Below are 15,000 nucleotides of genomic sequence, written 5' to 3'. Positions count from 1 at the left end.
GTGTGCGTGTGTGTGTTTGTGTGTTGTTTTCCATCATCAGGCAAACGACGCTACAATATCAAGCTCTGGAAGACCTTCACCGACTGCTTCAACTGTCTCCCCATCGCCGCCATTGTTGATGAGAAGATCTTTTGCTGCCATGGAGGTGAGAGTTTTTCCCACAAGCCCTTCAAACTGCCACATGAGACCCCCCCCCCCACACACACACACACACACACTCAGAGAGTGTACACACAAAGACAGATCTGTTAATAGAAATTTTATTGTCAGTCATCAGAGACAAATGAACTTCTCAATCTGCGGGTGAAAGGAAACTGGACCACCATCCAAACTAGCCTCCCTTCTACCCCCTCACTCAACAGCTAGCTAGAGTTGTACTCTTTCCAGCGCTGGTGCCAGAGGCTCATATGTGACAGGGCAGCAGCTGCAGTGCTGTCAGCAGAGCGCCACTAGCGCCGTCCCATTTAGCTCCACAGTAGGCCACTCTCTCCGTCCAGAGCCTGTGGCCTTGGCTGGTATGGAGGGCTCAGGAGTTGACGGTGGATGGACGGACTTAATGGTGCCCTGGCTGATGGAAATAAAAGGTGGGGGTGGTACTATTAATGGTAGACTCCCAAAAAGTCCTCCCCACCTCTTCACCCCTGAGCCCCATTTTTATGAAGCCTTTCCTTTGTCTAAGTGGGGCGCCCCCTGGTGTTGGTCCTCGGCAGGCCTGTCCCCTGATCTGCGGTCAATGGAGCTGATCAAAAAGTCCACTCCACCTCTCCTTCACCCCCGAGCCCCATTTCTATGAAGCCTTTCCATTGTGAAGGTGCCTTTGTCTAAGTGCGGCGCCCCCTGGTGTTTGTCTTTTACAGGCCTGTCCCCCGACCTGCAGTCCATGGAGCAGATCCGGCGCATCATGCGGCCCACGGACGTGCCGGACCAGGGCCTGCTGTGCGACCTGCTGTGGTCCGACCCGGACAAGGACGTGCTGGGCTGGGGCGAGAACGACCGCGGCGTCTCCTTCACCTTCGGAGCCGAGGTGGTGGCCAAGTTCCTGCACAAGCACGACCTGGACCTCATCTGTCGAGCGCATCAGGTGGGACACACACACACACACACACACACACACACACACACACACACACACACACACACACACACACACACACACACACACACACACACACACACACACAACCGTGATTGTAAACTGCACCACATTAAAAGTTTCCTCCTGGACCTACTTTATTTGTTGAGATGAAATCTATGGTATATTAATCTATGCTGAATTGATCTACTAAATCTATACCGAATTGGTGTATCTAATGCAAATTGATCATGTGATCAATATCTATTGAACTACTTATATATATATCACACATACACACACATATATATATATATATATACAGTATATACTTACACAGACACGCACACAAAGCGCTCCAGAACAATTCGCTCACTGCAGACATGCTCATATCAACTGAAGCAGTACTGGACGCCTCACACTATAATGCATGAAGTCTATACCTGAACGCGCAGTCAATGAAGGCCGATTCCGTATGTGCACACACACACACGCACGATAGCGGCACAGCTTGGAATGAGGCACACGCCTGACACTCACATGTGGTCAGCCTCACACCCATGATGTGTGTGTGCAGTGTGTGAGCGAGCGTGTTTGTCCATCAACTGATGGGATTGGGCTGTAATCCCGTGCTCCTCTGTGACTGATATCTAATCTGGGTTTGGGGCTGAGATTAGAGGCACCGTGCAGGTGTGTGTGTGTGTGTGTGTGGGGCAGAGAGACACAAAGAGCTTGGCACAGAGGTCGAATAGGACTTGATTATGGACTGTTTGTACTAAAGCTGCCTTGTACAAACATTTTCACGGCCACACACACACTTTCTCACAGGAGCACATACACACACACACATTTACAACACAAAACCCCAGATTATACTGTAATCTGTCCCATTTTTAAAAGTGTGAGCTTTGACCTGAAGTGCTCCAGCTCTTCCCTGTTCCACCAGGTGTGTGTGTGTGTGTGTGTGTGTTGAGCTCTGTTGTGCCCACGTAGCTTCCCAGAACAGGCGTCTGCATTGCTCTGCTTTAACTGCTGGGCCGTTTCCGCGCTGGACCTTGCCCACTCTCAACAGGCAGTGTTTTCACAGAGTGAAACCTTGACCCTTAATTGGAATTATAAAACAGACGCTGGAACATTCCGCAGACACGTGTGTGTGTGTGTGTGTGTGTGTGTGTGTGTGTGTGTGTGTGTGTGTGTGTGTGTGTGTGTGTGTGTGTGTGTGTGTGTGTGTGTGTGTGTGTGTGTGTGTGTGTGTGTGTGTGTGTGTGTGTGTGTGTGTGTGTGTGTGTGTGTGTGTGTGTGTGTGTGTGTGTGTGTGTGTGAGTAATCAGGACTTGCGTTAGTATGGTGCCCAGCTGATCCAGGCAGGAGGTCAGGCCTCGGAGAAGCACCAGTGGGGTGTCCTGTGGAGCTCTGCACATAGCTGGCGTGGCGCTCTGAACACGGCCGGCGCGGCGCTAACCACCGTCCTCCAGGGAGGCTCCTCTCGCCCGTCCCAAGCCAGGAGTCCCGACGCCAAGGCCAGTCTGGGGGGGTCAGACGAGGCCAGCAGTACCCAGTGCCCGTTTCCCCCCCTGTGCTCAGGCTGGGGCCTGCCAGTGGTGTTATGCAACAGAGCTATGTTTGTGTGTGTGTGTGTGTGTCGTTGGGACAGCCTGCCTCCGGAGTTTTCTGGTATTCCAGTTTAGGTGCCACAGACGTGTGTGTGTGTGCGCGCATAGCGGCTCAAGTTGCCAAATCATACTAAACCCTCCTTTTAAACTTTGCTTTCGCTAAGCTGTTCGTGTGTCTGTGTGAGGGAGCGTGAGCTCTGGCCTGTTTCTGGGGTGTTGCTGCTGCTGCTGCTGCCGCTGCCTCCACTCCTTCCTCAGCCTGACTGACTCCCCTTGTGTCTGGCACCCCCTGCAGGTGGTGGAGGACGGTTACGAGTTCTTTGCCAAGAGGCAGCTGGTGACCCTCTTCTCTGCACCCAACTACTGCGGGGAGTTCGACAACGCCGGAGCCATGATGAGTGTGGATGAGACGCTCATGTGCTCTTTCCAGGTATGTGGTGAACACGCGCACACACACGCACACGCACACACGCACACGTCAGGAAGGTGTCAGTGTTTCACTCTTAGGCCCAATCCCAATGTCAGCCCTAAAGACTAAGAACTAAAGACTCACAGACTTAATTGATCTCAGGTGCTAAGTGAGTGAGTGTGTGAGGCCACATCGGCTCAGATAGGTATTTGGGATTGGGACAGCACTTCACGAGATCACATGTACCTTGGCGATGTTTACTAACAAAGACGTTGCTAACATTTGCACCATGCACGTGTGTCGTGCGTGCTGTTGTTTACCTTCATTTCCGGATTTTTCTATGATCTCCGCGGTAAACGTCACAACACTTTGAACTGTGGGTAATTCCCTTAGGTTAAGTCTGCACCGATGCAGACTCACGGAAAGGGCTCGGTAAGTCTGTACTCAAACCCTCCCGCCCGTTGTAATTCGACATTGGGACAGCCCTAAACCCTTACGAATTTCGCGAGAACGCGCACCAAAGTCCGTGAGTTCGTGAGTCCGGACATTGGGATTGGGCCAGTCTCACTCTCACACACACACAGACACACACATCTACTCTTGACACACACACAAGTCAGGAAAGTGTCAGTGTCTCACTCTCTCTCACACACACACACACACACACACACACACACATGTCAGATAAGTGTCAGTGTTTCACTCTTACACTCACTCGCACACACACTCACACAGACACACACACATCTACTCTTGACACACACACACGTCAGGAAAGTGTCAGTGTTTCACTCTTTCTCTCACACACACACACACGCACACATCTACTCTTCACACACACACACACACACACACGTCAGGAAAATGTCAGTGTTTTTCCACATTATGCTGGGGTGATTAGGTGTTGATGTTGGACGCTGTAGGTGCAGTTGGAGATGAGCTGGGTCTCCTCTGTGTGAGTCAGGCTGAGTGAAGCCGCCGGGCATCACAGGGAACTATTAGGAGCAAGTCCACACTTGTGATGCTTCCTTTTGTGTACATGTGAATCTCACTCTCAAGCACACTCACACTCAAGCATACTCACTCTGACTCTGACTCACACACACACACACACACACACCTACTCATGTCACGCACATATTCATCTACTCTTGTCTCACACACGCACACACACACACACACGCACACACACACACACACACACACACACACATCTACTCTTGTCATACATACACACACATACTCATCTACTCTTGTCTTACACACACACACACACACACACACACACACCTACTCATCTGCTCTTGTCTCTTACTCTTGTCACACACATTCATACTCACAGCTGTTGACCTGTGTCTCTGTGTGTTCTGGGACAGATCTTGAAGCCAGCGGAGAAGAAGAAGCCCAACTCCAGCCGTCCAGTGACCCCGCCCAGGAACATGGTGACCAAGCAGGCGAAGAAATGAGGGGCCCACCGCCCCCGCGGGCATCGGGGGTCACGACCCGAACGTGTCGGCCGTGCTGGACTCTTCTCATGTGGTCTTCATCTGTCTGCTTGGAGCTCCACCTTTTTCCTCTTGGTTCTTTTTTTAGTGGTCGCTTGAACTCACTCGAACTGTCGACTGCCTTTTTTCCCCCGTTTTTTTTGTTTTGTTTTTGTTTCCCCCTCTTTTTTTGTTCCGTCCCTTTTTTTTTTTTTTTTTACATTTTTGCAGCGACCCACGAAAAAGACCACACTGCTCCACAGAATGGGACGGGGAGGTTATGGGATGTGGGGTGGGTGGGGGCACATTGTATAGTTTCCTTGTTTGTTTGTTTGTTTGTTTGTTTGTCTGTTTTTAATGTAATCGGCTCATTTTTCATTTTGGTAAATCTCCAGAGACTTAAAATGGCTTTTTCTAACCTTGAATACTTCAGGATCGAGCATTTCAGTCTCCAACACCATTTCACACACACACGCATACAACACAGTTACACACACACATACACGTACACATGCGCACGCTTGCTCGCATCAGGATGGCAGGAATCACGCTTTGAAGCGCTCTGCTCTGTGGCTGGGAAGACCTCTCACACACACACACTGCAGGACCTTTGCACACTCCAGAGCTCCAGCCGAACAGACGACAGGAAGAAGAAACCGAAAACTTAAAAGAAAACGAAAAAGGAAACAAACAAAAAAAAAACAGAAAAATGACCCGTACTTCTATTGCTCCCAAATGTAGTCGTTCAAACCACTGTGATCAAAACCATACTCAGTGTATTCACTTTAGAAATGAAGCAAAGCAGAATAGCTGTTCTGAAACTCAAGAGGCTGTCCTTTTTTTCGAGTTCATTTTTCCCTCATGCAGATTTTTAGGCTTTTCATCTTTTGTGTTTGCCTGGTGTTTGTGCCATGAGATCTGGGCCACCATTTGCTCTCGTCAACATATATATTTTTTAAACGTCGTTGGCTTGTTTTATATTTGTATTTTATTTTTCTTAATTTTTTGGAAGCCATCATTGGCAGTACGGTTGTTTGTGTGTTTGTTTGTTTGTTTGTGTTTTTTAGGAATATGTTTCCGTTCTCCCTCTTCACCATGAGTTTTGGTTGTAGCACTCTTCGTATGGATGTACGCTCCCTCTTATAATTTTTTTGTTTTATTATTATTTTTTGTATAATCCATCAAAGGAAGTTGGTGGGTTTGTTTTGAAGCACAGCTGAGACACTTCAGGTTGGCAACATACCTGCTCTGTCCAGTGCTGTCATTGCAGATCATTAAGTACTGTTTTCATTTCCGTCTGATGACGCGATGCCTTGTTTCTTCTGCTACTACTCCTCATCTTTCTGCTTTGAGACTCACTGGCGAGGCATGTCATGCCTCCAGAAGTGTTTTTGTTTTTTTTGCATCCTGTTTGGGCATGCAGATGGAGGAGGACGAAGGCGACAACGATATCTCCATGAGGACTTTTATGTTGCATGCATCTAGTCTTTAGAAATGTTAGGACTTTTAGGCACACTGCCTTTTCTCTCGATTTCTGTCAATCTCTCTCTCTCTCTCTCTCTCTCTCTTTTTCTCTCTCCCTCTCTTCTGGCATGCTTGTTCCAGCATGTCCACCATGATGTAGCTGTCCATCAGGTATTTAACTTTTTAAAATCCAAACTCAAGATTTCTTTGTCATTTTTTTTCCCTCTCTCTCTCTTCTTCTCTCCTGTTCATCTCATGTCTCACCCTAAACCCTGCTGTACAACTCAGAAAAACAAGTTTTGTTCAGGTCTTGGCAATAAAACTCAGATTTCCACATAAGTATTGTAATACTTGGTGAAATAATGGTAGATTGAAAGAGAGAGGAGGGTGCAGTGCAAGATTGCTCTTACAACAGTCATGGAATAAACAAAACTTGACCTTTGGTCAGATGAATGTCATCGTTGGTACAGACCTCTGAAGATCGCCTTAAAAAAAAAAAAAAAGCTTTGCCCATATCAGAAGATCAGGTATCTTAAGAGTTTTTCCTCTGGGGAGAATGTGTTATATTAACACATTTTCACTCTGGCGGGGACGAAGAAATCAGAAATGCAGATGTTTTGCTACACTTTCGTCTTCTGCCTTGTAGTGGATACTGTGATCTGAACATTAAAACAGCACACTTTGATTCTTGCTACCCCAGAGCTAACTTGCAATGCAACTTGTCATAAGTAGTTAGATAGCTTCAATTAACATCTGTCAATTATCAATTATATGGGCAAAGAAGGCAGATTTGGTTACTTTTTGTAGGCCAACATCAGAGATCTATATGCAAACCTGTTGTGATGCTGTGGGAAGGTGAAGATGGGCATGGTCGGGATATGCAATGTCTGAGCAACAGTGCCATCTGTTGGCAGAGGATGTGACCTGAATAGATGTGTACATGGGTGCTTGCAGTTACATTTCTCTGTCTCCTGTGTCCTGAAGGTTGTCTTGCATTTCATTGAATAGAGTAAACGCACAGAATATATCACATAATTAGTACATGTACTAAACTCCACACTTAAATGATGTTTAGTCAGTCAGTTCCATTTACTTGATTTATTCATTTATTTATTATATAAACAAATACATTCTATAGTAAAATAAAACGATGATTGCAAAGATTTGAGAAAAAAAAAAACAGATCTGTGCAAAATTAGATGATCATTCCCCATCCCACAGCTGAACTCCCTCTCAGCTTTCCTTGTTTGCTAAGAAGGGGAAAGGTTGGTTTCTTGCTGCAGTTTTGCTTTTTATGCAAAGAAGTGCATTGACAATCCTGTAACAGGCCAGACATACATTTTTATCCACGAGTTCCATTTCTATAGCACGTCAACTGCTCAATAAGTCTTCACAGCTGAGACAAGTTGCTTTGTGATGAGTATGTAGACTTATCCCCAGTGGTTGAACTGTCAGTAACTTTTTACTGATGGGCAAAATATGATCTGGGTCGAGCTTGTAGGATCTGTGCCTGTCATTCTAAACTAGTAGCACTATCCTGGATAGGACAGGACAGATGTGTGTCAGTTCCTTGACCCATACAGTACAGAGCATCGGAACACCCATTTGTGTTTGGAGACGACGGACACACATTTGGATCTGGACACCACCAGTCCTTACGGGAAACCTGTAAATGCTTTGAGTAAAAGGATAGTCAAAACAAAACAAACAAACAAAAAAACAGGAGCGTGTCGGTTTTGTGAAAGCTCAGCAGCCATTGGTAAGGACCGAGGTCTGGTTGACAGAATTTACCAGAAAAGAAGTTGAAATAAGGCAATGTGGTGACTGGGGCCTGGCTATGTGAGTGAAGAGAACTGCTCTGGCCACCTAAGAACGTGTATGTATGGCCAGGAGAGGGGTTGACCAGTACTGAATGAATGGGAAAACAGAGACAAACCACTTTAACGAGTTTCACAGTACTGTATGGCTGTAGTAGGTGTTATTGAAAAAACAATTCATTTCTTGTGCCAAAGAAACTCAGTGACTGCTAGCAATCAGAATGTCCATTTATTACTACAACTTGTGTTCTGTTAACTGTTTTTTTTCTTTCTTTTTTTCCGGCATTTATCTGTAGTGTTCGGCTCAGACTGCAGTTACAGAAAAAAACATTTGGGCTAAACAATATTTAGTTGCTTAGTTGTTTAACAGTTCAGCTTCCTGAACAAGGAGCAGGTACACAAATGAACTAGGTCTTCTAACTCTAAACTGGACTGTAATTTCAGTAAAGCTGGCTTGTGTGAATTCTGAGATAAGAAAGAAAGAATATCTTTGACTGAATATCCTCCGCTATTGCATCACTGGTTTGGGTGTATTGCTGTGCTTTCACGGAATAGGCTACATTCTCAATCCAACATTCATGAGCTAAACTCTTCCAAGCCTGCTGTTTTTGCATCTGAAGCTGTTTCAGTGTACTGTACGTGTGCAAGTGATGTGCTTGTCTCCCTGTAAGGTAACTGAATATTTAAGGAAATTACAGTCGGTGTTCTCCCTGACAAGGTCAAGTCAACATATAATACTGTAGATACTGCTGAACATTTTTAAAGGAAATTTAGTAAAAAAGAGATTGAGAATACTGCATGACTGAATTATTGCAATCCATTCAAACTTCAAAAGGACCCAAATATAACTGCAACTGACTAAATGAGTTGACTGTAGACGCCCTACTGTTTTGTGTTGTGTAGCTCTGACAAGTTGCTTCAGGGCAGAGAAGGCCTTGGTTTGTATGGAAGATAACTCACTGGTAGATACAAACAGTGTGTAAGCAAAAGTATTTCTCTCAGGTGAGGTACTGATAGTGTGAGGCTGAGCTGGGCACTGAGCTTGGTTGGCTGTTTTCTTTTCTTTTTTTTTTTGTTCAGAAAAAGACTGGCGTAGACCTGTGTCTGAAAGAGGAAGAGTTGGGCACACACACACACACACGCACACACACGCACACACATTTCAGGTAAATGCTTGAAAACCAATCAGAAGAGCCCAAAAACTTACAAAAAATGCACCTTAAAGGATCTGCAGTGAAATACTGAAGTTTTAGAAAAAGAGGAGAGGAGTATCATATTAAAGATAAACATAAGATTTGAATACTGAGTTTAGTCCAGCACGGATAGTCAGCTTTTATGTCTTCATAGTGCTCTCCAAAAAAATATGCATGATAAAAAGCTATCACCATGTCAGGAGGAAGAGGAGGAGGAGGAGGAAGGATGAAACAGTCTGGCGAGAGTTAAGCGCTCCAGTGGTGACTGACAGCTGTCACTCGACATCTACCAACCAGGAAGTCCTGGCTCTCCCTGCAGCCAATGAGTGTACAGCGTGGACAGTCACATGGTCAGGTATGTGCCCCTCAGAGGACTGCAAGCTGTCTTTGGGCAGAGGGGAGACTATATGTTGTGAGTGTGTGTGTGTGTGTGAGAGAGTGTGTGTGTGTGTGTGTGTGTGTGTGTGTGTGTGTGTGGTGGATCTCCATCTCCTATTGGCTGCTCCTGTTTGATGGACAGGTCTGGAGGGCCAGCGGCTTGTGGGCTCAGAGGGAGGTTTCGTTGGTGTGTGGGCGGGACGTCTCCTCCTCCAGCAAGGCGATTCGCTGCTTGAGCATGCGCACCTGCGTCTCGTGGCGCTCCACCATGGCCATCATCTGGGACTCCAGCTTCTTCAGCTTGTTCTGGTGCTTCTTCTTGGCCTTCTCATACGCCGCCACCAGATTACTACAGAGGGAGAGGGAGAGAGAGGGAGAGAAGGAGGGATAAAGAGACAGAGAGACAGAGGGAGAGGGAGAGGGAGAGAAGGAGGGATAAAGAGAGAAAGAGAGGGAGAGAGAGAGAGAAAGAAAGAGGAAGAGGGTACGAAAGGGAAACCGTAAGAATGAGCAGACCGGCAAATCCTAACTGCGTGACATAGTGCGGTCATAGTGGATAGTCCCAAGCTGCCCAGTGACCGACTACAGCAGGACGAGGGAGGGGTCTTGCTGAAGCCCAGAGGCACTGGGCACTCTACTCTCAAAATACTGACCGATGGAGAACAGGAGTGAGTGAGAGAGAGAGAGAGAGAGAGAGAGAGAGAGAGAGAGAGAGGATGTGTAGTGAGATGTCACTCCTGTGTCTGCTATTTGGTTTTAAGCTTACAGCACTCCACTGAACAGTGCTGACTTATCTTCTGCCAACACACATGCACACACACATACATACATACAATACAAATTCCTTATCTCTCTCTCTCTCTCACACACACACACACACACACACACTGCTCCATACAGCACCACCCTTCTCTCATTAAGGGAGAGCGCACTGTGTCCTCAACATCAGCAGCGTGTTGAGTCGGTGGCTTGTGCTGGGGGACATCATTACTCCATCTGAGCACTAATGTGCCTGTGCACATCTACAGAGGTCAGCGCTGTTGCAGAGCCGTTACTTCATGCTGCCTTGCATTATTATGGCACATTTCACCGCCTGTAGGGGCAGGATTACACCACTAGGGGGCACTAGAGAGCCATCTAATGGCGCGAGCGAACAGAACCTCCGGGGTTGTCTTCTCTCCTACCGTCTACCAGCAATCGAGTCCTGTTATGAATGCCAAATTAAAATGCTATTGTTTCATAAGTGCCTTAAAGACACAGCACGGCTCCCGTGGTTTTAATTAAAGATGATAGATCATAGTCGCTCTCCGCGGGCGTCCGGCGAGCACTTTACATGCAGCGCTGTGGATCACGCTGCTGACTACAGCGCAGGCTGCCGTTGCGTGAGGCGCTTCATCTGCAGTAGGAATCTAGTGTCAGCTTACTGGTTTGTTAATAGCCTTTAATAACGGTGATCTGTTTGCCTGTTTTTTATTGTCATCGTGGGCAGCTCATTTCTGGTTTGCTAATGATGTTTACAGGGAGGCTGTTAGAAGTCTCTGAGTGTGTGTGTGTGTGTGTGTGCGTGTGTGTGTGCGTGTGTGTGGTTGGTGGGTGGCGGTGGGTACCTGTTTGCCCGTTTGAGGTCGTTGACGAACTCGGCCGACTGCTGGTGTCGCACCTCGCTGCTCTTGGTCAGGCGCTCGAGCGCGGCCACCAGCTCCTGCACACGCCCCTTCAGCTTCTTCTCTCTGAGGGGGTGGACACACACACACACACACACACACACACACACACACACAGACATGAGGTACACAGGTACATTCTTTTTCTTTGTTTTCTCTCTTTCACTCTCTCTCTCTCTCTCACCCACCCACACACACACACACACACACACACACACACACACAGAGCAGTGAGGGTATGCAGACACGTCACCAGCCAGCTACAGGCTACCCGTGACTCACGACATCAAACCGAGCCCCAGATCACGCAACAGTGCCAACAAGACTCCAAACACACAGAGCCGTGCCCCTGCACCGCACCGCACAGCACAAGACTTTGGCTTTAACAGAGATTTGTTGCCTCATAAGAATCCCATTTACGAGCCATGAGGCAGAAGCAGACTTAAGGCATCAGCATTTATAAGCCAGCGCTGCTGGACAATAGGAAGGATTGGAGCAGAACTGCTGCTTAATCGGAATTGTATCTGTGCCATGGGGAACATTCATTATGCACTGGAACAGGAACAGAGTGTGTGTGTGTGTGTGTGTGTGTGTGTGTGTGTGTGTGTGTGCGTGTGTGTGTGTGTGCTTGCATGAGGACAACTTTCTAGAGGAGCCGGTGCATATCGCTGAGTGTGTGTATGTTTTCAGAGGTGATGTGTGTCTATGTGTGTGTGTGTGTGTGTGTGTGTGTCTGTGTGTGTGTGTGATTGACAGGGACATTGTAGGGAGTTTGCACATAGGGTGTCCAGCGGCCCTCTCACCTCCTCAGCGCGTTGGTCAGCTCCATGGCCATGTCGCTGTCACTCAGCGTCCGCAGGTCTGACAAGCTGATGGCCGGCGAATCCCCGCAGTCCTGGTGAATAAAACAACACAAGATGAGATGAGATCGATGGAGCATTCACAACCAACATCATCCTGGTCTAGTGCATCTCAGCTCAAAAACACAACACATCACAAACAGCTCCTCCATATCTGTCCTCGCAACATCCTGAAATGACACCTGATGCCAGAAACTGTGTTGCATAGTCAGGCTATGTGCTCTGTGTTGCCTAATAAGACTATGTCTTGTGTGGTTCTTTAGTAAGACTATGTGCTCTGTGTTGCCTAGTAAGGCTATGCACTCTGTGTTGCATAGTAAGGCTATGCACTCTGTGTTGCATAGTAAGGCTATGTGCTCTGTGTTGCCTAGTAAGGCTATGCACTCTGTGTTGCATAGTAAGACTGTGTACTCTGTGTTGCCTAGTAAGGCTATGTACTCTGTGTAGCCTAGTAAGGCTGCATCACAAGCATTCCCAGAGATGAGGGCTTTGTGCACCTCCCCTCATCCTCTCTGCAGGAGGGCGCCCATGACAATCACTTTCACTCCTCCACTGCATGAGAAACAGAACATACGGATACAGGCGGAATTCCAAATTCCCCAAACCATTCCCGACGTGCAGTTACGCTACACCGTGTCCATACACCATTCCTCCACCTAGCCATGCCAATGCAGTGATTCGTAGGCTCAACGCGCCATCACACTCCTACACAGACATGGAAAAGCTGGAATTCCATTTTTCCACCTGACCACATGAATGCAATGATGCCTTTAGACGACAGGGCACTCACACCCACACACCTACACACTCACACCTACACACACTCACACCGGCATTTAAAAGCTAGAATTCTATTTATCTACCTGACCATGTGAATGATGCCTCTAGAAAGGGTACTCTCTCTCTCTCTCTCTCTCTCTCTCTCTCTCTCTCTCTCTCTCTCTCTCTCTCTCTCTCTCTCTCTCTCTCTCTCTCTCTCTCTCTCTCTCTCTCTCTCTCTCTCTCTCTCTCTCTCTCTCTCTCTCTCTCTCTCTCACACACACACCCCGACATGTAACAGCTAGAATTCCATTTCTCTACCTGAACATGTGAATGCAATGATGCCTCTAGAAAGGGTACTCACACACACACACACCAGACCTGCCAACATGTACGCATTTTGCGTAGCGGGCACGCATTTTGACCTCCTAGTACGCTGGTACGATTCCATGCTCTAAACTACGCATTTCGTTTGATCTCGCATTTCGTCAGTGTCAGTGAAGTTGTCAGTGAAGTTGATTCTGCGCTACAGAGCCACAGCCATAGATATAATTCACAAGGTCTTAGTACAACTAAGTAGTCCATTAATTTCGGTAGAGACCGTGCTATTGCAGATCCCAAAGGGAAAATATGCGTCTATTCCGAAAATAAACAAACACGCTTTTATTTTGCAACTTGTGTTCGCGGTTCTCATCCCTCAGTCACGCCATTCTAAAGTGAAAGTGTGTGCAAGCGCAGGTGCGTCTGACATGTCAGAGGACAGGGGTGTCACAGCTGGTATAGTTAAACTTTGACAATTATATTCAAAACGAGTGAATTAGTATAGCAGTGTGGCAGCGTGTTTTCTTCTAATATTGCAAACGTTATCACTACAAGACCGCTAACCTTATGTTGCCGTCTTGAGTTATGTAAAATAGACGTAGCATAGGCTACAACGAGATTCTGTGATGAAGAATTCATTAATTTTTAACGATTTATGGTGTAAACGGTGGAGCGAATTCAGACAACTTTAACAGAGAACTTCATCAGTATATCAAAGGCTAGGTAAATAAAAGATGAATTGCTCCTTAACTGGCATGTGCCATTCTACAAAAGCAATGATGATTGGCATGCTGAAATCTTTCAAAGAAACGTTCTATTCATCTGGAATATTCCTTCCTACAGGGCACAGTTTAACATGCAATGTGAATGAATACTGTTTTCACAACATTGTTAGTTAAGCAAAATAATCTGCAAGTAGCTTAGGCTGCAGGTTAAACATTTCAGATCAACTTTACAAATGCAAGCTTAATGTAGGCTAGTTTATAGGTTCTGATTTGTTCCAATAGCCTATCTTGTTGTCATACTTACTTCAGTAGGATATGCTAATAGGTTTCCATAAGGCCTATGACCTCTTCAAAAGCCTGATAATTCAGGCTCAGATATTGTCTTTGTTTTAAGGCCTGAACCATGTTCAAATGAAATAAAAAAAATACTTTTGTAGATTGCACACACCCACATTATATTTTATGTGAAGAGTAGCCTTTATATGTAATTTGTATGATATTCTTTAATTAATATGCACCCCTCCACCCACCCACCCACCCCCACAGACACAGACACAGACACAGACACACACACACACACACACACACACACACACACACACACACACACGTACACACGTACACATATACATACTGTATACACATACAGTGCCACCAAAGTAGGCTACCAGGCTACCTTGGTTGTAGCCCATACACTTTGTGCTGTATAAGGGGCGAACGGATAACAAGTTGATATGGAATTTCATTCAAAGTGGTATAGAAAAGGTCTTAAATAGTAGAGTCTTGAGGATCCGGGGGTCCGAAATGTGGTCGTCGTCGTGGGGGGGGGGGGGGGGGGGGGGGGGGGGGGGGGGGGTTAGTACTCATAAAATTCTTTCAAGGTTGGCAGGTCTGACACACACGCAAGCACACGTAAAAGCTGGAATTGTGCTGGTGTGGAGGTGAGAGTGTGCTAGAGCAGGAGAGGGAGTGGAGGAGGAGGAGGAGGAGGAGGAGGAGGGGGATGAGGGGAATGGAGTGAGGAGACCTGGGCAGATTGAGAGAGATGGATGGATGGAGTAAGAATGAGAGAATGAGAGCATGTTGACTCCTGTGCTGCGGCCCTGCCAAACTCACTCAGTCTGCTTGGGAATTTTAGTGCTACCACCACATGTGTGTGTGTGTGTGTGTGTGTGTGTGTGTGTGTGTGTGTGAGAGCGAGTGTGTGTGCATGTGTGTGTGTGTGTGTGTGTGTGTGTGTG

The 15,000-nt window shown here is 46.8% G+C and overlaps 2 protein-coding genes across 4 annotated transcripts in view; one reads left to right on the top strand and one right to left on the bottom strand.

The window, feature by feature from the left end:
• ppp1cc (protein phosphatase 1, catalytic subunit, gamma isozyme) overlaps positions 1–6,381 on the top strand; it is a 15,874-nt gene extending 9,493 nt beyond the window's left edge. Inside the window, exons 4-7 of the mRNA XM_062555248.1 lie at positions 41–145; positions 858–1,081; positions 2,981–3,115; positions 4,471–6,381. Coding sequence (XP_062411232.1) covers positions 41–145; positions 858–1,081; positions 2,981–3,115; positions 4,471–4,560 — 554 coding nt within the window. The 3' untranslated portion in view covers positions 4,561–6,381. The remainder of the gene's footprint in view (positions 1–40; positions 146–857; positions 1,082–2,980; positions 3,116–4,470) is intronic.
• Positions 6,382–7,131: 750 nt separating this feature from the next.
• mcc (MCC regulator of WNT signaling pathway) overlaps positions 7,132–15,000 on the bottom strand; it is a 97,152-nt gene continuing 89,283 nt past the window's right edge. For all 3 annotated transcript variants that reach the window (XM_062555247.1, XM_062555245.1, XM_062555246.1), the window contains 3 exons: positions 11,898–11,989; positions 11,038–11,160; positions 7,132–9,779 (listed from right to left, as the gene is read on the bottom strand). In XM_062555247.1, the coding sequence (XP_062411231.1) occupies positions 9,599–9,779; positions 11,038–11,160; positions 11,898–11,989 (396 nt within the window). In that variant the 3' untranslated portion in view covers positions 7,132–9,598. The remainder of the gene's footprint in view (positions 9,780–11,037; positions 11,161–11,897; positions 11,990–15,000) is intronic.

Source organism: Sardina pilchardus, chromosome 14 (genome assembly GCF_963854185.1).
Source record: "Sardina pilchardus chromosome 14, fSarPil1.1, whole genome shotgun sequence".
Lineage (NCBI taxonomy): Eukaryota > Metazoa > Chordata > Actinopteri > Clupeiformes > Clupeidae > Sardina > Sardina pilchardus.
The sequence above is the reverse complement of the archived record's forward strand: the minus strand, read 5'-3'. Positions and strand labels throughout refer to the sequence as shown.